The sequence below is a fragment of the Spermophilus citellus genome (assembly GCF_964194105.1).
Source record: "Spermophilus citellus genome assembly, chromosome: 9".
Lineage (NCBI taxonomy): Eukaryota > Metazoa > Chordata > Mammalia > Rodentia > Sciuridae > Spermophilus > Spermophilus citellus.
The window spans coordinates 15,636,139-15,659,328 of NC_138191.1; the positions used below are offsets into that span (position 1 = coordinate 15,636,139).

Below are 23,190 nucleotides of genomic sequence, written 5' to 3' on the forward strand. Positions count from 1 at the left end.
GACCTTTGGCCCAGTTTTAGAAGCAGGCTGAGCCAAGCTGAGGCGGGGCTTCCTGAGGCAGAAGTTCTAGGGCTCTATAAAGCCCAACCAATCTTTGCTGGGCATCTCTCCCAGGGACTGTGAATTGTTAGCTTGTCTGCTTGCTTCTCTGGAAATGCAGCGGCTGTTGACTCCAGTGAGGCGGGTCTTGCAGGTGGGAAGAGTGATGCAGGAGGCTTCCCTCACACCTGCTCGCCTGCTCCCAGCAGCCCACCAAAGGTGAGTCGCCTTCTCCCCAGGGTCTGAACAGATTACTGTTTGAGAAGTATCACAGACCAGTGAAAGATAGGCACAGGGCCTGCCAGAGGGAAAGCTCACTAGAATCCCAGTCAAAAGTTGGCAAGATTTGTGCACAGCCTTAGAGAAGCAACTTATCAGCGTTTCAGTTACCTCATCCTTAAACAGGTCCATTTCTACTCTAGAATTGGAGGACCCCAAACCCCTGACACATGCTGTTTGGGGACAATAGCATCGTTTACCCTGCCAGCTGCAACAAACAGCAAAATTATCAGTATCAGGATCCAGGTCTCTCTCTCCTCTCCTCTACTCTTTGACTACTACCCCTGTCCTGCTCCTGACAAGCCCCTCAGGATTATGCAACTACCATATTAGTAATACCACTGAATTTAAGTTGCTTCAGCAAAATGCAAAGTGGACTGAGGATAAGAAGCTGTGCTTCTTGGTGCTCTAATTTTATACAAGGGGGAAATGAAATGTAAAGATAAAGCATGTAACTTGTTTACTTGTGTGCATGCATGTGCTTGGGCAAGAAGAATACACATATTTCTTTTCTTTGTAAATATCTACTCAGTCTCTTCTAAGTGTCTGCAATCTCCTAGTGATGATGGTAACAGCTGTAGTTAGTGCCTTGGGCTCCCAGCCAACTGTGTGTTATTATCTAGTCCCCAAATCATCAACTACATCTCAGGACTATCCCTATCTTTTCTTGCATTTTTACTCAGCACTCCATAAATACTGAATGTGTAGAAAAAAGATTTTGTGCTAGTGTCTTCTCTTACCTGACACTGGGAACCTGCACACAGGGATATGGTGGGGGGAGAGGCTAATGCTCATTAGCCCCCTTATTTTCCTCATGACTTCATCATCATTTACATCCCTCCTATCCCACCTTTGCTAAACCACTACATACCCCAGCTCAGAATTTAACTTGTCTCTGTATTTGTAGAGAAGCAATTAGCATGGGTTTGCCTATTTCAATAAGCAACAGTTGGCCAGTAACCAAAAGACAAACCTCAGTCCTCAGTGTTCTGATATCTTTGAATCAAACTCTTAGAATCCTCATTTGCATCTAACTCCATTATCTGTGGTCTGAACTTATACCAAGAATGCTCATTATGGGTCACATTTTCTCCAAATGTCTAGCTCCTCTAATCCAACCTGTTCAGTTTTAAGTCCAACCCAAGAACTATTCCTGCCTTAGAATCTGCTTCTCTGCTTCTAAAGTTAAGCAATGGCATGGCCCCAACTGTCTTATGGTTCTCACTATTGTTCCCTCCTCCCCGACCCACCCTCCTCTCCAGGTTCCCTAGTCTGTTCCATCGCCCCTGCTGTGACAACAACCCTTTCATCTCCTTCCAACTCTTCATCAGCAGAAACTTCCCCATCCACCAGGGCTGATCTCAAATGCAGCCTCTCTCATGAAGCCTTTCCTTATCTTCCCACCCATGCAAATCTCTGCTTCCTTTGAACTGCAGGATTTTGCCCATATCTTTTTTTTGTGGTCCTCACCACATTCCACCTGGTAGTTGGGTTATGCACCTGCTCATCTCATTTCTTGCCCTGATAAAGGACATCATCATGAACCTTGCCCTCTTTTTTACACAACCCCTTCACCCCCAGGCCAGCAGAGTACCTGGTCTGTGATAGTTCATTTTGAAGGAGGCAAGATGGAGTAAAGGCAGAAAGGTTTGGTGCACGTTCTTGAAGGAAGTGAAACCAGAACAAACCGATTTTAAATTAGAGTGATTATTTCGCAGAGAAAATGCAAGATTAGAAGGACACTCTTCACTCCAATGCCCTGATGCTTCTGGAAACCTTGAAATAATCCTTGTTTTCAAGCCTCTGAAATCCATGTCCAGAAATTTGTCCTACTAAGACAATTACAAAGATACCAAGTGACTGGTTCTTGGAAACTCTCCTTGAGCCACAGATTTCTAGTTGGGAAAAGAGGAAGGAAGTCAGCCTAGGAGAGGCAGAGTGAGAAGGAAGCTGGGGAAAGCCAGCCAGGTTGGCAGCTTCAAGGGCTGGCTAACCATTAGCTCCTAGGTACTGGGAAGCTCCTCCATAAATATTTGAAAGTACAAACTCCATTTATTTGGGGGGCACCAAATAAATAGGGCAGATAAATGAACTGCAAACCTCCCCTGACAGATATTGATGAGCATGTTATCACTTTGCCTGCTCTCTTGTGATCACAGGATCCAGCTTTGCCTCCCAGCAGTCCCTGAAAGTGACCTTCCTGAATCTGGTGCTTCCAGAGGCACAGAATCCTGAAATGAGGAAATAGAACCATTTAATATAAGCTACAGCTCTTATGGCATAGGGATAAGGTTATAAGTCAGGAACCCAAGGAAGTGAAGGGATGGAATATTTCTAACACATGAAAAACTATGACATTCCCCTGAGCACATGATTTCACCAAGGAGTGCCCTGATTTCACCATCTGTACAGTAAAGAGCGTCACTGAAGCGTCCAGTGCTCAAGTGCTTTCCCCACTGGAGCCTATGGGAAGTGGAATTGGTGAGCTCTACCCTTGCAGCTGGGAGGAGAAACTTCAGATTTTTTTACCAAGAGAATTGGAGCATCAGGTTGAAGAGAAATGTACTGGGTCCAGAAAGGAAATAGATTCTCTTCCCTCTTCTACTGACCCCCATTTTTCTCTCTGCCCTCTGTGATCTTGCAGGTGGCTTGCTCCACTATGTGTTGATCTGTGGCAATGTCTGCCTCTTCCTGGGCACAAAGGATGTCTGGTTCACTATTGTCTGTCAGCCCTGGGTTGAGTGTCCCCAAAAGCAGAAAGGATGGAATAAGCAGAAAATGTCCTTAAAGAGCAGGAAAATGGTGATTATGTTCTTGAGTGGGAAAAAGAAAAAAAGGAGGAAAGGGGGAAGTAATAAGAGTGACATTTTGAAAACCGAGTGACGTTGTTCTCTTTTGGAGTTTTGATAAAATTTAATGGTGAAGCCAAGTATGGCTTTTTTATTTGTTAGGAGACTTTTTACTACTTATTCATCCTTATTACTTGTAATTGGTTTCTTCGGGTTTTCTTTGTCCACATGGTTCAATTTTAGCAGGTTGTATGTGTCCAGAAATTTGTCAGTTTGTTCTAGGTTTTCCAGTTTGTTGACCTGTAGATGTTCATAATAATCCCTAATGATCCTTTGTAATCCTATGTGTGGTGTTCAATGTGATATCTTCTTTTTCATCTCTGATTTTATTTATTTGGGTCTTCTCTATTTTTTCTTGGTTAGTCTAGCTAAAGGTTTGTGAATCTTATTTTTCTTTTCAAAAAACCAACTCTATGTTTTATTCATCTTTTGTATTTTTTTAAAGTCTTTATTTCACTTGTTTCTGCTCTCGATATCTAATTTGGGGTTTGGTTTGTTCTTGCCTCCACAATTTCTTCAGTTGTGTCATTGGGTTGTTCATTTGGAATATTTCTGTTGGTTTGATGTAGGCATTTATTGCTGTAAACGTTATCCTTAGTACCACTCTTGCTGTATATTTTCATTTTCATTTGTTTCAAGAAATTTTAAAATTTCCCTTTTGATTTCTTCATTGACCTACTGCTCATTCAAGAGAATGTTGTTTAATTTCCATGTAGTTGTACAATTTCTAAGGAGCCTCCTACTGTTGATTTCTAGTATTATCCCATGTGGTTAGAGAAGATACGTGCTATGATTTCAAGTTTTTTGAATTCATTAAGAATGATTTTGTTTGCTTATAATACAGGTCTATCCTGGAGAATGTGCCAGATACTGATGTGAAGAATGTGTATTCTGCAGCCAAAATATCCTATAAATGTCTCTTAAATTTATTTGGGCCATAGTCTAGTTTTAACTCTGTTGTTTCTTTGTTCCCTTTTTTTGTCTGGGTCATTTGTCCATGGATGAATGTGGGGAGGTGAAGTTGCCCATTATTGTTGTGTTATAGTCTATTTCTCCTTTTTGATCTAATAATGTTTGCTTTATACAACTGAGTGCTCCTGAATTGGGTTCATATATATTCAAAATTATCTCCTCTTATTGAATTGATTCCCTTATTATATAGTGAGCCTCTATAGCACTTTCTACAAATTTTGACTTATAGTCAGTTCTATCTGGTAATTTTGGTTTCCTGATTAGTTTTGGTTTCCATTTACATTGTACATCTTTTTCTATGCTTTCACAGTCAGTTGATTTGTGTATTTCCTGGTGAAGAGAGTTTCTTATACAGAGCATATCAATGGATTTTGTTTTTGTTAAATTTATTCAGCCTGTCTATATCTTTTAATTTAGAAATTAAATATTTCCATTCAAGGTTACTGTTGATAAGCAAAAGCATTTTGTTAATTTTTCCTGGTCATTTTGTCTATTGTTTGATGTTTTTTCCATATTGATAGGGTTTTATTCTCTTTTGTGTATCTGCTCTACTATGAAGTTTTTGTACTTCTGGATATTTTCATAGTAGTGGTTATCACTTCACTTCTAGTGTAGGACTCTCTTCAGTATTTTTGATGGGGCTAATCTGGTGGTGATGAATACACTCAAGTTTTGTTGTTGTTTGGAAAGACTTTATTTTTTTTCCTTTTGAAGGATACCTTTGCTGGTTATAGTATTCTTGGTTGGCAACTTAGCAGATTTCTCTAGCTCATGTTTCTGCTGAGAAATATATTTTTGGTCTAATGGAGATTGCCTTATATGTAACTTGACACATTTCTCTTGCTGTTTTTTTTTTTTTTTTTTTTTTTTGTGTGTGTGTGTGTGTGTGTGTGTGTTTTCGTCCAATCCACTAGGGGTGCTTTGAGTTTTCTGAATCTGAACATTCACATGTTTTCCAAGATTTTGTCAGTTTCATTTTATTGAATAGATTTCCTGGGTCATTTCTTGTCTCTTATCCTGGAACACCCATAATGCAAAAGTTTGCTGGCATATACATCACATAAGTCTCAAAGGTTTTCTTCATTATTTTTTGTTTCTCCTCCTCCTCCTCCTCCTCCTCCTCCTCCTCCTCCTCCTCCTCCTCCTCCTCCTCTTCCTTCTCTTCCTTCTTCTTCTCATCCTCCTCCTCTTCCTCCTCCTCCTTCTTCTTCTCATCCTCCTCCTCTTCCTCCCCCTCCTTCTTCTTCTCTGTGTTATTTTAAAAGACATGTATTTTCAGGTTCAGAAATTATTACATTATTTCTTCTCACTATTATGCTGTTGAGCCATTGGTATTTGTGCATCTGGTGGATCGAGAAACTGTGACTTTCATGGTAAAAGACTTTCTCCTCATTATGTGTCACATGGTATTGGTTAGATATGCTGAACTGGGTTGGTTCCAGGTAGGCACTTTAATGTAGTGACTATTGTAGCTTCATCAGCTGTAATTAACGTCAGTGATATCATTGGGCTATAGCAGTTACAGGATCATATCATTAGATGGAATGCTGCTTTCTTAGGCAAGGAGCAGCTCTAGGTTTGGTGCTGTGTGTGTGTGTGTGGTGGTGTCGGGGGCTTCTGTTAGTTTCCACAGATGATGTGGGGACAAGTTCACTCTGCAGGGCCGAGGCATGTGTGGCACTGCATGTTCAGAAGTGAGGTGGGTTGCTTGCCAATATCTGAGGGCTACACAAGACCTGAGCGGTACCAGTGAGCCCAGACAGGGCACCTGTAAGGGGCTAAAGGCTATGGATGTCATGATGTGATCTCCAATCTGCTTATCTGCTTCTCAGGGTTTTAGTGAGCTCTGCTGAGCTTCTCAACTATTTCTTGAGGGCTTCAGGAAGATAGGTAGGGCCACCTGGCTGCTTCCCAGGGCCTTTGTGCTCCTGAATTGGGTTCATATATATGAACCACTTAGGGATGACTATTTACCCATCTGCTTCCTAGGGCTGAAAGTGGGTAAACGGGGCCTCACAGCTGTTTAACTGGATTGGGCTGGCCAAGCTGATGGGGGAGTTGCCCAGCAGTTTCATAGAACCTGAATTGGGCAGGATCTCAAGGTAACACTATGCAGCAGGAGCATGGGTGAGGGAAGGCACTGTGTAAATTGGGATCTTTCTTTGGGGTAATATAGGAGTGTAATAAACCAGCAATGCCATGCACTTGGCTACAGACTTTTCCAATAGCAAATATCATAAGATGAGTTAGGATTTCTGGTTGCCTCCTGCTTACCCTTTCCCCACTGAGTAAAAGCCCTCTTTGTTCAGGGTGGATAGAAAGATAGGTGCTATTGTTTAGTTCCCTTCTTCATAAAGTTATCATGTATCTCCATGCTCTGCAATGTCTTTGCCACATTCCCATTTCACACTAGCATTCTTCTATCTAAAATATGCCCATAAAATTGCTATAGTTTTTCCTTGTAGAGGGAAGCACCCATGTACTTCTAGTCAACCATCTTGATGATGTCACCTCCTTAGTAGAAGTATTAATTCAACAGAAAAAATACTAAACTTTTACTCGTTTGATACCATAGCTTCAAAACATATTAAAACATGAATTTAATGGTTGCTATAATACTATTTCTTAAGGAAAATTGGGCCACAGACTATTAGAGGAATTTTGATTGCTGTCTTCACCACAGGTTTGCCAGTCTCTCTGCCGTCCCCCTGGCCAAAACAGATACTTGGCCAAAAGATGTGGGCATCCTTGCCATGGAGGTCTACTTCCCAGCCCAATACGTGGACCAGACTGACTTGGAGAAGTACAACAATGTGGAGGCAGGGAAGTACACAGTGGGCTTGGGCCAAACTCATATGGGCTTTTGCTCAGTCCAGGAGGACATCAACTCCCTCTGTCTGACAGTGGTACAGCGGCTGATGGAGCGCACACAGCTCCCGTGGGATGCTGTGGGCCGGCTGGAAGTGGGCACGGAGACCATCATTGACAAGTCCAAGGCTGTCAAGACAGTGCTCATGGAACTCTTCCAGGATTCTGGCAACACTGACATTGAGGGCATAGATACCACCAATGCATGCTATGGTGGCACTGCCTCCCTCTTCAATGCTGCCAACTGGATGGAGTCCAGCTATTGGGATGGTAAGTACTGCCAGGGGCATTATGTAAGAAAGGAGCTTGGGTTGGAGGCTGAATCTTATTAGATTTGTTCTTAATTCCTCAGGGGGCTTCATCCCAGGATGGAAAGACAACTCATTCACATAGCTGCTGCTATCATCCAACAGCCACAGTGTAAATAACCACTTAGACGTGGATAGCTTTATACAGTTAGTCAGGTAGCATGTTCACATAGCTGTTCATTTACTCCTTACAGCAGAGGAGGATGTGGGTGTTACATCTCAGACAATAAAATGAAAGATCCGATAGCTAACCCGCAGCGAGTGCAGAGGCAAGACACAAGTCAAATCCAATATATTTCTCCCTTTACTGTACCTATTTCTCTTAAATATTTCCTAAGTCTCTGAGAGATTGGTGATGGTAAAAGGTTCATACAAATTTATGTAGTAAAGAAAAATTTCTATGGCAGAGAATCACAGGAAAAACTGTTTGCATAATATTTTGCTCTTTCTCTCTTGCTTGACTCCTAGGATATTGATTTTGCTTAATGTATTAACAATACCTTGTGTCTTATTTATATCTTCCCTCAAAGCTATAATGGAGGGATACCATCAGTTGTGATGGGACAAAGATGACAAAGGGAAAGAATACAAGATGAAAGTTGGAAACCCTAGCTCTCTCAGTAATTGCTGACAAATCCTTTAACCTCTTGGAACCTCAGGGTTCTTATTTGCCTATCTGCCTTGCAGGGCTGGTAAAAAACTTTGAATAAAATAATCCAAATGTATATAAAACACAGTAACTTGCCCATCAAGGTACTCTGTTTGCTGAGCTTAAAACTAGAACTAAAGTCCTTGAGATCCATTGTAAACATTAATTATTATAAGAATAATCATAAAATGTTAATGTTGATGGGAGTTTAGAAATTTCTCTTTTGAAGCAGGGCGGGGGGTGGTTACTGGGAACTAAACTCAGGGGCACTCGACCACTGAGCCACATCCCGAGCCCTATTTTGTATTTTATTTAGAGACAGGGTCTCACTGAGTTGCTTAGTGCCTCACTGTTGCCGAGGCTGGCTTTGAACTCACCATTCTCCTGCCTCAGCCTCCCAAGCTGCTGGGATCACAGGCTTGCACCACTGTGCCTGGCTGCATCGTTTTTTAAAAAGCTACATATTATATTCTATTGATGGATATGGCAAACTTTATTTAATTCATTTTATACTGATGGATATTTAGATTTTTAAATTTTGGCAATTATAAGTAAAGTTTTTGAACACTTTACAATAGCTTTACATGCCAGCAGAAATATGGTATAAAAATAGAATTCCAAAAGTTGAATTGTGGGATATGTCTATTTAAAGGTTTGTTTAAAATGTACCAAATTGATCTACAAAATATTGGGTTAAACTGCATTTCTACAATACATGTTTTCAAGCCTTTTCATCTTTGTCAATTTAATAATTAAAATCATAGTGATTTCTATTTGCTTTTCTCTTATTATAAGATACCTTGAATATTTTTTACAGTTTCTACAGGCCATTGTTATAAGACCTTTATAAATGAAGGAAAATAGGTATTGTTGTTTGTAAATCTTGTAAATATTTTACAAGTTATTTTCTTTTTACTTTGTTCCTGATAGAAGGTATTGCTTTTTAGGTAGTCAGATTCTAGTGTTTTTCTGAATTGTTTCTAAGTTTTTCCCTATAGTTTCTCAATTTTGCACAATGTGTGTGGAAAAATATATATACATGAATACATATGTGTGTGTAAACACATATACACACACATGTACACACACCACTCAGGGGGAAAAGCAAAACTTTTTGTTGGGATCGTTTTGATTCTTAAGAGAAGGTCCTTGGACTTCACAAATTTGGGTAGGTATCCTCACTCTGAATCTTTATCTTACCATTTAGCTATGTGGTTTTGGACAAGTGACTGAAGTTCTTAGGGCCTCAGTTTCTTCACCTATAAAGAGGAGTTTATTATATCTGCTACATAGGATTATCGTGAGGTTTAAATTATATGAAAATCTTGTTTCCAACACAGGATTGGGGTGAATGTTGGGGGCTTACTCATGGGTCAGATAGAACACTAAAATCACTAACATGTTTGTCCTATAGTTTTGATTTTTTTTTTTTTTGTGGTGCTGGGGATTGAACCCACAGCTTTGTGAATGCAAGGCAAGCACTCTTATCAGCTGAGCTATATTCCCATCCCTAGGTTTCACTTTTGATGACAGTACTTCTATTGGATAAGAGTGGAATGAATAATAGTCTGTCACAGAGTTAGGTACTGTGAATCATTTGCAGGAATTGTGGTTATTCAACATAAACTCTTCAGGGTACATGGTTTTAGGATCTAGTCATAATTTGGTTTGACTCTTGAATTCTATATATGTGACCTGAGTCAAATTTTTTAATGTTTTTGGAGTGCAACATCTTCATGCATGAATGTAGATATTAACCGCCTCATTAGGCGTTTTGAAGAACTGTTTAAAGGTAACTTTTGTCTAGCTGGTATTTTAAATGTTAGTGTCCCTCCCTATTTCTTGGCCTTCCTTCTATGATTTGGGAGGTAGTTCAGGATTGTGGAGGGCTATAAGGTGATTGATATGAACCTAAGTTGTCTCCACAAGTGCCAGCAAATAATTTTTTTATTAAATTCAGGAGCAGAATTCTGAATAAATGAGCGTTCAGCAGCTAGAATGCAAGGCCACTGAGTTTTGACTTTGCATTTCAAATCCATCATGAGTTTTGCAACAGCATAAACTTCATGGGACTGGGAATTTTTTGTTTTGTTTTGTTTTGTTTCCTCTATTTCCAGTTCCTAAATTTGTGCCTGGCACATGATAGGCACTGAGTCCATTCTAGATTTGTCAGTGATAAAATGATTTCTTGCCTTTCTTTGCAGGTCGCTATGCACTGGTGGTCTGTGGAGACATCGCTGTCTATCCCAATGGCAATGCTCGCCCCACAGGTGGGGCTGGAGCTGTGGCAATGCTGATTGGGCCCAAGGCCCCTCTAGCCCTGGAGCAAGGTTTGTAGGAACCTGTAACCAAGAGGCTGTGCATGGCATAGCCAAACCCATAGATCCTAATCCCAAATTGCTACTCGGGGATGTGGTATGGGTTTGAGGATGGTGTCGCTTGCCTTCAAAATTCTGTTCTTGGGAGCAGAAGGTGGGGAGGAAGAGAAAAGGGGAATCAGAGAGGTTTCTTCTTCTGCATCATCGTGCATTAGGATAATGATGCATGCAATGAGTGGTGCAGATGCTGATGAAGAAAACCTAGGGAACTAAACTGGTATTGGCAAGGAAAGAAGAGAACTGGATATGAAGTAAGTCTTCCTTTGAGAATTCTGACTTCTATTCCAGGTTTTCTTAAGCCCACATAGATGGAGTGAGAGAACTGTAAACCTCATTTATGTAAAGACAACCGGTCTTTCAGCTCCTTTGGAATATGTAAGAGATTTGAATAGGCGTGGTCTTGGCAGGGGAGACAAATAAAACACAGGCAGCTCCTTTCACACGGTTCTCCCATCCTTTCTGTGTAAGGTAACCTGCACTGTGTGGTCTCTGAAGCCCTCTGTGTGCCTTTACAGGGCTTAGGGGAACCCATATGGAGAATGCATATGACTTCTACAAGCCGAATTTGGCCTCAGAGTACCCGATGGTGGACGGGAAACTGTCCATCCAGTGCTACTTGAGGGCCTTGGATCGATGTTACACATCATACCGCCAGAAAATCCAGAAACAGTGGAAGCAAGGTAAGGGATTCAGAGAGCAGAAAGCAGAGGGTTCTATTTCCATGGGCCGAGAGTGTGTAATAAGCTGAAGATTAGGTTTCTTTTCTCTTTCCCTGAAAATGATGTCAAGAAAAATATTTTAAATTCCCTTCTAGACTCTTCCTGGGTCTGTGCTAAAATCCATTTGAAGGTCATTCAAATTCAAGTACAAAATTGCCTATAACTTAAGGTTAAAAAATTAACAAAATAAGCAATCCAGGGCTAAAGCCACAAATATGAAACCAGTGCGTCCCCTATCTGGGAAGATACTCGTAAGAAAGAGTGGCCACATCCTTCTGGGATTGGGATTTAGCCCATCCAGTGTAAAATTGCTGTTGACTAATTGCTCTCACCTCTTTTAAGTTGCTCAGGGCCTTACTAAATTGCTGAGGCTGGCTTTGAATTTATAATCCTCCTGCCTCAGCCTCCTGAGCTGCTGGGATTATAGACATGCGCCACTGTGCCTGGTTTGGTTTCTAGTTTGTAGTATGATTGATGTTGAAAAGTCTTACTTACATTTTAAAAATATTAAGTGTTACCAATGATTCTTCTCTGGAGGATGACATTACAGGTTGATTTTTTTTTTATATTCACCTGAATAGTTTCTGAATTTTCCTGTTAAAAATATGCACTTGCTTTGATAATCAGAAAATGAGTTATTTTTTTAAATGCAGAAAAATCCACTTTTTGAAAAAGTATTATTACCAGTTTAGTTATAGCTAAATGGGCATTGGAAAACAGTTTTAAGGTGAGAGAAGACATGAACTTAAGCATCAGAGTGCAACCTCTTTTTTGTTCCTTTCCACTGACCTGGATGGGTACAGCCTACCAGAGGTGATACCCATGGGTAAGGAGTTGACTCGTCTTTACCTTTGCCCATCCACTATAAAATTGCTGTTGACTAATTGCTCTCATCTCTTTTAGATTCTTATGGCATTTTAATTTTGCTCCTTGTTCTTATAAGAAGTTTGAATGGATGCTGCTTTGAATCATAGCACTGAACCTTAAACTTCCTTAAGGGGCAGAAGTTGCATTATTCTCCTATTTAGAATAAGAGGGACAGACTGTAGTATACAAGCTGAGATACCTGAGCCAGAATTCAAAACCAACCTTTTTCCAGTGGAGTGGCCCTGGACATATCACTTAATAACTTAAGAGACTGTTTTTCTGGAAAATGATACAACACAGAGTTGATTTAGTGACAGCATCTGCCATAGAGGTTAGCAATAGTAGACACAAAGACCTTTCTTTCCCTTCTTTCACATAATAATACATGTAAGATGAGCGAATAGCTGAATGCAGTGGTGCACACCTATAATCCCAGTGACTCAGGGGCTGAGGCAAGAAGATTGCAAGTTTGAGGGCAGCCTAAGCAATTTAGTGAGGCCGTAAGCAATTTAGAGAGACCCTGTTTCAAATTTAAAAAAATAAAAAGGGCTGGGGATGTGACTGAGTGGTAAAGCGCCCCTGGGTTCAATCCCTGGTAATAAAATAATAATAATAATAATAGAACAAACTTTATGTGCATGTACTGGAGGTAGGAGCTAGTTCCCCGGGAGGCTTAGAGTCCTTTGGCACAGTTAGAGCTCAGAGAGTAGATCTAAGTCGTGCATCAACATGTCACCTCCTTGCTGTCACATTTACTTTTCCAGCTGGCATCGACCGGCCTTTCACCCTGGATGATTTACAGTATATGATCTTTCACACACCCTTTTGCAAGATGGTCCAGAAATCTCTGGCTCGCCTGATGTTCAATGACTTCCGATCATCCAGTGGTGACACCCAGGCTTTATATCAGGGGCTGGAGGCCTTTAGGTAAGCCCTTTATGGGGAGCCAGGAGGCTGGCAAGGGGTGAGCCAAGGGGAGGATTCCCCACTCCCTGAGTCTGGACTACAGGTATTATTGTGGGGGAGCAAATGGCAATCCTACAGTGCTACAGAGAGGATGTCAAGCTCTGATGTGGAGAGAAAGGTGGGCTAAATCTGCATGGGGCCCTCCTTGTGTTATCTGAGGGGAGCATGCAGGGTTTACCTGCACCTCTGCATCTATTGATTAAAAGAAGCCAAAGAGAATAAGAAAAGGGGATGGGGGAAACGGAGTGTGGCCATTTCATTCAATTGATAGATATTTTCTGAACATGTGATATGTGCTAGGCATTGTACTTACTGTGACTCCATGATCCTTTCCTAGGAGGGATCTCATAGTCTATATAGACACAGATGCACAGAAGCAAATAATCATAGTACAGGATGGTAAGCCAGGTGTAGGGTCCCATTCTCATTTGTCTTAATGTCTTGCTTGTGCCTCAATTTCTCATCTACAAAATGAACATAATTCAGCTCACCCCCTGAGATGTCAAAAAGCAAGAAAAATGCTATTTATTGGCACACTACTCTAAGGTATTTAGAAAAGACGTATCTGTGGTATAATAATTCTCACTGAGGAGGGAATCTTTCTCTTCTTGGTGTCTGTTTATTTCAAGTTTTGAACTACCCACATCTTCCTCGGTTGCTTACTACTACAAACCCTGACACTAAAATATCATAATTAGCACAAGCACTACCTATGAGACCAGTCCTATCAAAACAAAGTGTCACATATGCAAAAGAGAATGGCTTAATATCTTTAATATATAAAGATCTCATCAATAATAAGGTAAATTCTCTAGTGGAGAATGAGCAAAAGATATGAACAAGAAATTTCCTTAAAGAAGAAAAGCATATCATCATATTTTAAAATGTTTAAGCTCAATAGTAAAAAAAAATGTAAGCAGGTTACCATAGTGTTTAAAAAATCTGAATACCTAGAACTCATGAGGCTGTAGGAAAACGAATAACAGTGAATTGAAAACTGATACAATATTTTGAGGAGTAATGGAAAACATGGAGCAAAAAGTCTTATAGATGTGCATAGTTGTTGTCTTATTATATTAATTCCATATGTTAAAGAGCATGTAGCTATTCACTGTAATATTTTAACTAGTGAGGAACAGGAACAGGGAGATTGGTTAAAGTAGGATATACCTTGTTATGGACCCTGCAATGCTTAAAAATAATGTTAGAGGGCTGGAGGTATAGCTCAGTGTGCTTAGCATATGCAAGGCCCTTTGTTCAATCTCCAGCTCCAAATAATAGCAACAAGAATAATAATAATGATAATGTTATAGAAGGTGATTTAATGCCATGGAGATACACACACACACATACACACACACACACATACACACATATATAAATAAATTAAATCTATCTATCTATCTATCTATCTATATATATATATATATGTCAATCCATACCTGTCTATATGTATATATCTATATTATAAATATCTAAATCTATATAACAATTTCCTCCCCTGGAAAATGATACAACACAGATTGATTTAGAGAATGCATCTGTCATAGAGGTTGGCCACAGTATATATAAAGATGTTCTTTCCCTTCTTTCCCTGTATATGAAGATACTTAGTAAATGTACAAAAATGAACGGACAGAGCTTATGATTGTTGGCTAACTACATATGCTGAGTTAAGAAGGCTTGCTAAACAGAATGTGTCATATGATTTTATTCCTGATTTTCTAATAGACTTTTATGAAAGGAGAAATTGATTCCACAAGAAAAATCAGCCATAAATTCTATGAATAGTAGAACTGTTAGTGCTGTATTTTCTTTGAGATTTTCTGTATGTCTGAGTATTGCAATAAATATAAAGAGAGCAACTAAGAACAGAACAGGAAGGAAGAGCATGAGGAAAAGACTAACAGTAAACAAAGACGAATGGGGGGAGAGAAAGGGAGAGAGAAGAGAAAGCATATGGAAATGGTAGGAGACCTTCAATGATACACAAAATTATAAGAGGTTATGAGGGGCAAGGGGGAAGGGGGGAAAAAAGGGGAGAGAATTGAACAACAGCAGAGGAGGTAGAGAGGGAAGATGGGAAGGGAGGGGAGGGGAGGGGGGATAGTAGGGGATAGGAAAGGTAGCAGAATACAACAGTCACTAATATGCCATTATGTAATAATGTGAGTATGTAACAGTTGTGATTCTGCAATCTGTATTTGGGGTAAAAATGGGAGTTCAAAACCCAATTGAGTCTAATGTATGAAAGATGATATATCATGAGCTCTGTAATGTTTTGAACAATCAATAAAAAAAAACTAAAAATAAATATTAAAAAAATACGTACCCCAAAGCCTCCTTTCCAGGTGCTGTTTCTTTCCCCCTTGTACCCTCTCCCCTCCTGTGACCTCTGAACTGCTACCTCTGCTCCCTACAGGGAGCTAAAGCTGGAAGACACCTACACCAACAAGGATCTGGACAAAGCACTTCTAAAGGCCTCTCTGGACACATTCAACAAGAAAACCAAGGCCTCCCTCTACCTTTCCACACACAACGGGAACATGTACACCTCGTCCCTGTACGGGTGCCTGGCCTCACTTCTGTCCCAGTGAGTACTTCTTCTGACCCACCTCACACTCTCCTCTCCCATGGTCTGAGGAGACAACCAAATCCGGTTCCTCTTCTGGTTCAGGCTTAAAAGGAAGGAAGGGAGAGAAGTGGGAGGAAAGGAAGAAGGAAAGAAGATGAAAGAAACTTGCTTTGAAGGTGTCTGCATAGGCAGACTTACTATTTGTGTTAAATAGTGATCTCCAACGTGTATTGCAGGGGAAAGCTATATAAGATCTCCTTGGGCATAGCACAAAAATAGTAGAAGTTGGGTACATATTTTCATTTCATTTACTTATGTACTCTGTATTTAGGAGAAATTCTGGGCTAATAGGCTCTAGCTTTAGAGCCCACAACCTGGATTCAAATCTAGAAACTTCGACCTTGAAAACAATACTTAACCTGGGTCAGGCATGATGACTTATTCCTAAAGTTCGAGCTACTTGCAATACTGAGGCAGGAGGATTGCTTGAGCCCAGGAGTTCAAGGCCAGCTTGGGCAATGTAGAGACCTTGTTTCAAAAAAAGCAGCAAAAACAACCAAAAAAGTAATACTGTATATGTCTCACTTTCCATACCTGTGAAATACATGTATAACAATACCTGCTTTTAAAGTTTGAATGAGAATGAAAACTACATTTTTTTTGGGGGGGGTCTAAAAACAAAAGTACAATTCTCAGCAGACTCAAATGTTAGCTCTTTTTCTTTTCTATTTTATGAAGTTTATAGGAAAACATTGCATATGACATAGAAAAAAATATTTATGGGGGAACTTGATCAAGTTTTTACTGATGGGGGGGGGTCAAAAATCTGAGTCCATTACCAGTCAACTGGGAGCCTTAAGGGTGAGTCTAGGGGCCTGCTTCCACCTGGATGCACCTTCACTGAATACTGCTTGCCATCATGATAGGGGAGTAGTTCCTTTTATACCTGAAATTCTGTTGTGCTCCTTGTGCCTTATATGTTTTGGATTTTGCTTGCTCTCCTTTTGGCAAGGTTTCCTACATCTGGGCCTGTCCCCAGGATCTACCAAAAGGCCCTCTTTGTGTGCAGCTCTAGGAGTGCATTTCTAGTTGCATGAGGTACACGGGGACAAGATTGGGCTGATAGGCAGATGGTTTTTTTATTTGAAGTGTCAAATATAATGCTGGCGTGTCATTTGTTTTAATTTCTTTCCCCTGTAGTCACTCTGCTCAGGACTTGGCTGGCTCCAGGATTGGTGCCTTCTCCTATGGCTCTGGCTTAGCAGCAAGTTTTTTTTCATTTCGAGTGTCCCAAGATGCTTCTCCAGGTGAGTCTTCGATCTTTATCAGCCATTCCTGACAAGATTCATCTCATGAAAGAAGCCATCTTCTGCCTCACCTCTGCTGGAGGCTGTTATGTTTTGATTAAAACCAAATAAAAGACCATTGAAGATATTTAAGCAAGGGAATAAGTTTGTGTAGTTTATGTATTTACAGCACTTCCCTAGCTACTATTTAGAGACTAGGTTGAGGAAGAATAAAGGTGGATATAGGGAGACCAGTTAGAGTATTCCTGTGCAATAGTCTAGGCGAGAGTTAATAGTGGTTTAGTTGCAACTAGCTAGAGACAAGTTGATGGATTTGAGATTTCCAGTAAGTGTTTGTTGATTACTTTATGATTTGGTATAATCCAGGACACACATCCAAGCACATCTAAGATCTAACCTAAACTAAGTGAGTTTGTCTGCCTGTGTGTTGTTTATCGTTTCCTGATAGTCAAAGGGACACTAAGACACTTCCCCCAGGGTGCAAGCTACCACAGAACCTAGCACTGTCCTAGTGTATGATGACAGTAAACAAGGTCTAACAATCTTGCTTTGGCTCCCCAGGTTCCCCACTAGACACACTGGTGAATAGCATATCAGACCTGCCAAAACGCCTTGCCTCTCGGAAACGCATGTCTCCCGAGGAATTCACAGAAATTATGAACCAAAGAGAGCAATTCTTCCACAAGGGTAAGGAAGAGGGCAGAAGAGACGAGGAGGAGGAGAGGCAAGTCCTCTCGTGTTCCAGGCCAATAGCTGGGGATCCAGGATTCACCAGAAATCTAGCTTATCCTGGGCCACAGTCCAGACTTTTGTGACATATGATTAGGACAAGATATGTTGTTAAAAGGAGTAAAAACTCCCCCCCCCCAGGGGAAGCAGAAGACAGAGTTGGGAAAAAGAAGGAGGCAGCATGATGCTTCTCAGCTTGGAATATAGCTATGCACACTTCACATACCAGTCAGTGCTGTCCCAGGAAAGCTATGATAGTCTTTGAAAATGTTCCTGTTTAAATGTTACAAGATCCCAGACTTTAAAGCAAGATATCTAAATCTAAACTTGAGCTGTGTCATTTACTATCTCTTTGTCTTTTGGGAAAAAAAATTATTGAACTTTTCTCAGATGTCACATTTCTAAAATCACACTAACTGCAGGATTTTCAAAGAGATTCAATAAATTAATGGACTTAAATAAATTATCAGTAAATATCAACAAACATTATTATCTCCTCCCAATGGACCCCTTTCTCCATCAAACATAAAAAACAAACAAAAAAGCTCCCCAAAAGCAATAGATGAAAAGAAAAACAAAACTGGAGAGATTAGATGGAGATTTTCAAACAATGGTAACTAGATATTATCAAGCAAAACTTGAAGCATATGATCTTCAGAGTGGTCTAAAAAGGAGAAAGAATATATGGAACTGGGAATGTTCCAATGACCTTGAACGAGTGGTCGTTGATCTCATCTGGAACAGGGACATATTAGAGTGAAGAAAAACAATAAAAATAAAAATTGTCTCCTCTGAGATGCCCATTAATGGAAAAAGCACTAAAGCACTATAATGAACCAGAGCCAGAGCTCTTACAACCAGGAAGGTAGTACTTATTAGGGAATAGGATGTTCTGAGATACACATCAACCTACATACCACTGGCAAAGGGATGGATATGTGAAGATTTTAGTGGATTAAGGGCAAAATGTTAAACTCATATGATGAAATTGTTAATAGCTGGGTAGCCTGAAGTACCTGGTCCAAGATGACGCTTCTTTGGTTCTGTGTTCTGTTCTTTTTTGGTACTAGGGATTGAACCCAGAAGGGCTTTATGGCTAAGCTACATCTCCAGGCCTTTTTATTTTTTATTTTGAGATAAGAGTCTTACTAACTTGCTGAGGGGTCTTGCTACATCTCTGAGGCTTGCCTTGAATTTGTGATCCTCCTTTCTCAGCCTCCCAAGACCTTGGGATTACAAGAGTGACCACCTTGCCAGGCTGGTCCAGTGTTCTATTTGCTGTATTGAAGGTGACCCTGAGTCGGGATCACTTAATTGTGAACCTGTAGGCATTCCTATTAATATTCCTATTAATATTATCTCTTCCTCTTTGTGAGTCTTGTCCCTTTTCTTCATTCCACAGTAAATTTCTCACCACCTGGAGATACAAACAACCTTTTCCCAGGTACTTGGTACCTAGAGCGAGTGGATGAAATGTATCGCCGAAAGTATGCCCGGCGTCCCATCTAAAGGTGATGAGTGAGAGCTTGCAGGGTTGGTGGTGATGCCTTCCTCTGGTGACATATGAAGTTCTGTTACCAGGAGAGAGAAGATTCATAGCTTCTGTCTGATATTATGGGTGGGGAGGGGTGGGTTGTACTAGTTGGGAAAATGAAAACTCTAGGAGCTGTTTGCCTTGGAAGGGCAAAAGAGAGGGACATGTTCTGAAATCTTGAATATGAAGAAAAAACAATTCAGACTTGTTTAACTCAAAAAAGAGCCTTAGATAGAGCCTCCTCTAGAGCCTTGATAGAAACAAACTTAGCATCTGTAAGAGGAAGTTGGCAGTGACCCTGAGCCTAAGGAACTCATTGCTCCAAGGAGACAAAAATCAGGGACAAAGATGATGGCTTCAGAAAGGCAATCCATTAATGTGTTGGGGACAGTCACAAAGGAGCTGGGGGACTGTGGGTTTCTCTAGAGCCAGAAGCCTTGGTGGGAGGGAGCTTTAGGTTACAACTATGTGACAATTCTTGGGTGTTACAAGATTCTTTCAGGGGAGAAGAAGTGAGACTTGGGACATTGGTGGGATGAGTGTAGGGAGAAAAGAGAGTTTACTCGAAGAGGATTGGGGTGAAAGGAAAAGTGAAAGAATTATTTATTTATGGCATTCAAGTACTCAAAATTGCAATCTTGTAGTCCATGTACCCAATGTGTCTGCTTCCGTGTATCTATCAAATAGATACACAGAATGAAAAAACAAGAAGCAACTTCTTTTACAACCCCAAATCTCAATGAATACAATCGCCATACCCAAGTTTTAAAATTATTTTTTTCTGTTCCTTTGGTAAATGAAGTGGGAAGAATAAGAAGGTATGTCAAGGGTAGAGCAAGGAGCAGGAGGAGGAAAGGAAGGAATCCGTGGATAAGGGAGAGGCACAGATAAGCTTCATGAGAAGAGGCAAGAAAAGTGCAGGACAAGGTCCCCTCAGTTTGACCCTAACCCCTGGAGCATTCTCTGTTGCTTAGCCTCCTCAGCTAGGCTGCTGAGGTTCTGTAGCTCAGATGTGAGGGACTGGGCAAAGTGGACAGGGGGGCTGACAGGCCAGGGCTGCAGGATGAGGCTGAGAATCAGCTCAGAAGACTTCGGTATAACCAGAGAGTTTGAAATAGAGTTCTTTGGGGACAAATCAATCAGTGGCAAAGAGGCAGCTATTAAATGTGTTTAACTAGTTCAGTAGCCAAGAGACAAGAGACAGAGAGAAATTGCTTGTCCCTCTTCCATTCTGCTTATCTATTGGGGTTTTCAAAGGAGAATTCCTTTTTTTTAAAATTTGTTCTTATTAGTTTACATGACAGTAGAATGCATTATATATACACGTACATACATCATACATAAATGGAGTGCAACTTCTCCTTTTTCAGATTGTACATGATGTAGATTCACAAAGGGTTGTGTAGTCACATATGCACATAGGGTAATAATGTCTGATTCATTCTACTGTCATTTCTACCCCCATACCCCCTCCCCTTTCTTCTCTCCCCTCTGCCTAATGCAAAGTACCTCCAAGGAGAATTTCTAAATCAGGCTCCTTACTTCACATGTGTCTAGATGGCGTTGTGCCTATAAAGAGAAAACTGGGGCTCTTGTACTTTTCTTGTGCTGATTATTCACATGAGCAATGAACTCACGGTAATGAGATTTTAGCTAAAATGAAGGTCTTACGTCAGTGTGGAGCTCTGTGGATTTTTTCCTGCACTGTTCCAGCCTGCCTAGGCTGTTCTTGTATCACAAGCAGAGCTTATAAGGGGGGACCACCACCCCCCCTCCAGACTTGGCTCCTGCAGCTATGGATGCTAGGTCCCTCAGGCGTTTAGGATTGAAGCTAAACTGGCAGTTAGAGCACCCTAGAACTCAGGATGCTGCTAGGGGAGCACCTTTGCACAGCTGTGCCTCAGCCAAGGCATAGGTACAGGGAGTCAGGGTGCCTAGGATGAGACTCACAATTGAATCTTTTTTTTTGTTTCTACAGAATCGTGGACTGGTTCCTGGGGAAAGTATGCTAGCAGCGCTTCTGCCCACGAATCATATATTTCAAATTCCACCCTTAGCTGGTAAATAAATCAGAAATGACACAGTAGCCCCCATAAGCATTGACCCTGTAGTGAGGGACCATCCTTGGCAGGTTCTTCTACCTTTTCCTGCTGCAGTCACTATCACAGGCTCATGGTGCTATGGACCAGGGCCCCTTTTTGAAAGAGGGAGATGGAGGAAAGGGGAGGAGGCCTCTTCCTGAATCCCTGGCCTCCAAGAAATGTGGCAGATCAGTTGTCTCCTTCAAGATCCAGATCAAGCTCATTTGTTACAGCTTTGTTATTATTATTATTATTATTATTAAACCTCTGTGCTGTTATATTTTTGCTCATTTCTTAAGGTTTCCCATGAATTTCTCAATTTTGTATCTTGTTCTGAGATAATATATGGCAATTAAAAAAGTAAGAAGGAGGAAGTGACTCTTGTGTTTTCTGGAACCTAAAACACAAAACACAAACAAGCCAATAGGTACGTCAGCCCACCGGAATAGTCTCGTCCCCTCTATTTCCTTTCCAATGCCAATTTAATTCTGTCATGTGTTGAGTACCATGGAAAACACAAGGTAGATAAATATGGTGACACATAGCTTCCCCCAATTATCTGCTCTACAATCGTCATCCAGGCAAGGGCCAGTTGGAGCTGTGGATCAGACCTCCATGCCATACCTGGCCAGTGTTAGCTACCATGATCAAAAAAAGAAAATGAAAAAAAATTTTTTTTTATAGGTTTGATGCCTAGCAGGAAAATTTCCCCCTCTTGGATGACGACACTCCTTTTTCTAGGGTCTTCATAACAAAGGTTCAGGGAGGCAGGGGTTGAACTGAGTAGGGGAAAGAGAGGGACAGGAAGGGGGAGAACAGGGGAGACAGGTTCTGTTGGTGCAAAGCCAGCTGGCTGGGGAGTCTGAGGGGTCCACATGGAAATGAGATGCTGGGCCTTTGCTGTTTTGCTCAAGACTGATCATGTCACACAGTCACCGGCAAATCCATGATAGACATGTTTGAGTAGCTAATCCAGCATCAACTGTTACTGCCCAGGCCTTGTCAGGTGCTCTTGGAAGACTCTTTAACCAGCTCAGCTGGTTAGCAGCAGCTCCTCATACTCCCTACTGCCTGTATCCCCTCAGAAAGTTGCTCAGGGGCTCTCAATCCTCGTGCCATCTCTGGCAGAACAATTACGGCCCTTCCTAAGATCTCTGAAGTAGCGTCTGTCTTCAAGGGAGAAAAGTCCATGTTACCTTAGTTCTGAGATGGACAAAATTTAGCCTGACCTTCCATCCAGGCTGGGGCTCTCTGTAGGTTGTTGGTGTTTGGAAAGGCCTCCCTAGTTCTTAGCAACAGGACTTCCCCATTACTCAGTGCTAGGGCCAGGTCTGCCTCCACTATGGATCATTTGAACACAACCAAAAATGATCTTAAGAATATTTAGGAACCAGAATATCAGGGCACTGGCCCATCAGGGAACAGAATATCAGTGGACACTGCCTTGGTACACCAGATGAATATCAGCCTTGGATCACATGCAGGGCACTCAGGATGGCCTTGGTCATCACTGTTGGTCACCACCATTGTACCACACATATCTTTGGTCCCCCTCCACTCACCTTTCTAACCATCTCTTATACTGAGCCCTAAGCCTTCCTCCAACAATTCTAGGATCCATTTCATTAAAACTGGCATCTGCCGGGTGTGGTGGCATACACTTGTAATCCCAGCTACTCCAGAAACTCAGGAAAGAGGATCACAAGTTCAAGGTCAGCCTGGGCAACTTAGACCCTGTCTAAAAATAAAATAAAAATATGTCTGAGTTTTATTTCATGAGTTTCCAATCCATGTGCACCCAAAGATCTGCTGATACCCGGCAGACAAAAGAACTTGCCTGTGTGGGCAAAGCATCACTCAGGAGTGACCTACAGCAAGATGTACAAGAGGATGGAGTATTAGACTAGAATGCTCATCTTAAATGAAAATGCTCAAATGTTATATGTAGACAGATGTGAAGAATGGGCCCAATCCAGTGTCCATGAGGCAACTTCAGGTATCTAAGGGGATGCACTGTGCACACATATAGCTATTTCTGAATCTCAGAGCCTCAGGAGTCAGTTATTTTGA

At 41.1% G+C, this 23,190-nt stretch overlaps 1 protein-coding gene across 1 annotated transcript; it reads left to right on the forward strand.

Annotated features, from left to right (window-relative positions):
• Window positions 1-88: 88 nt before the first annotated feature.
• Window positions 89-21,494, forward strand: HMGCS2 (3-hydroxy-3-methylglutaryl-CoA synthase 2). The gene is made up of 10 exons (XM_081306085.1): window positions 89-258; window positions 6,823-7,277; window positions 10,169-10,294; window positions 10,858-11,022; window positions 12,693-12,855; window positions 15,317-15,487; window positions 16,670-16,776; window positions 17,338-17,463; window positions 18,908-19,016; window positions 21,018-21,494. Exons 1-9 carry the CDS (start codon window positions 155-157, stop codon window positions 19,012-19,014), a joined length of 1,524 nt encoding a protein of 507 aa, XP_081162211.1. The 5' UTR covers window positions 89-154; the 3' UTR covers window positions 19,015-19,016; window positions 21,018-21,494.
• The last annotated feature ends 1,696 nt before the right edge of the window (window positions 21,495-23,190 follow it).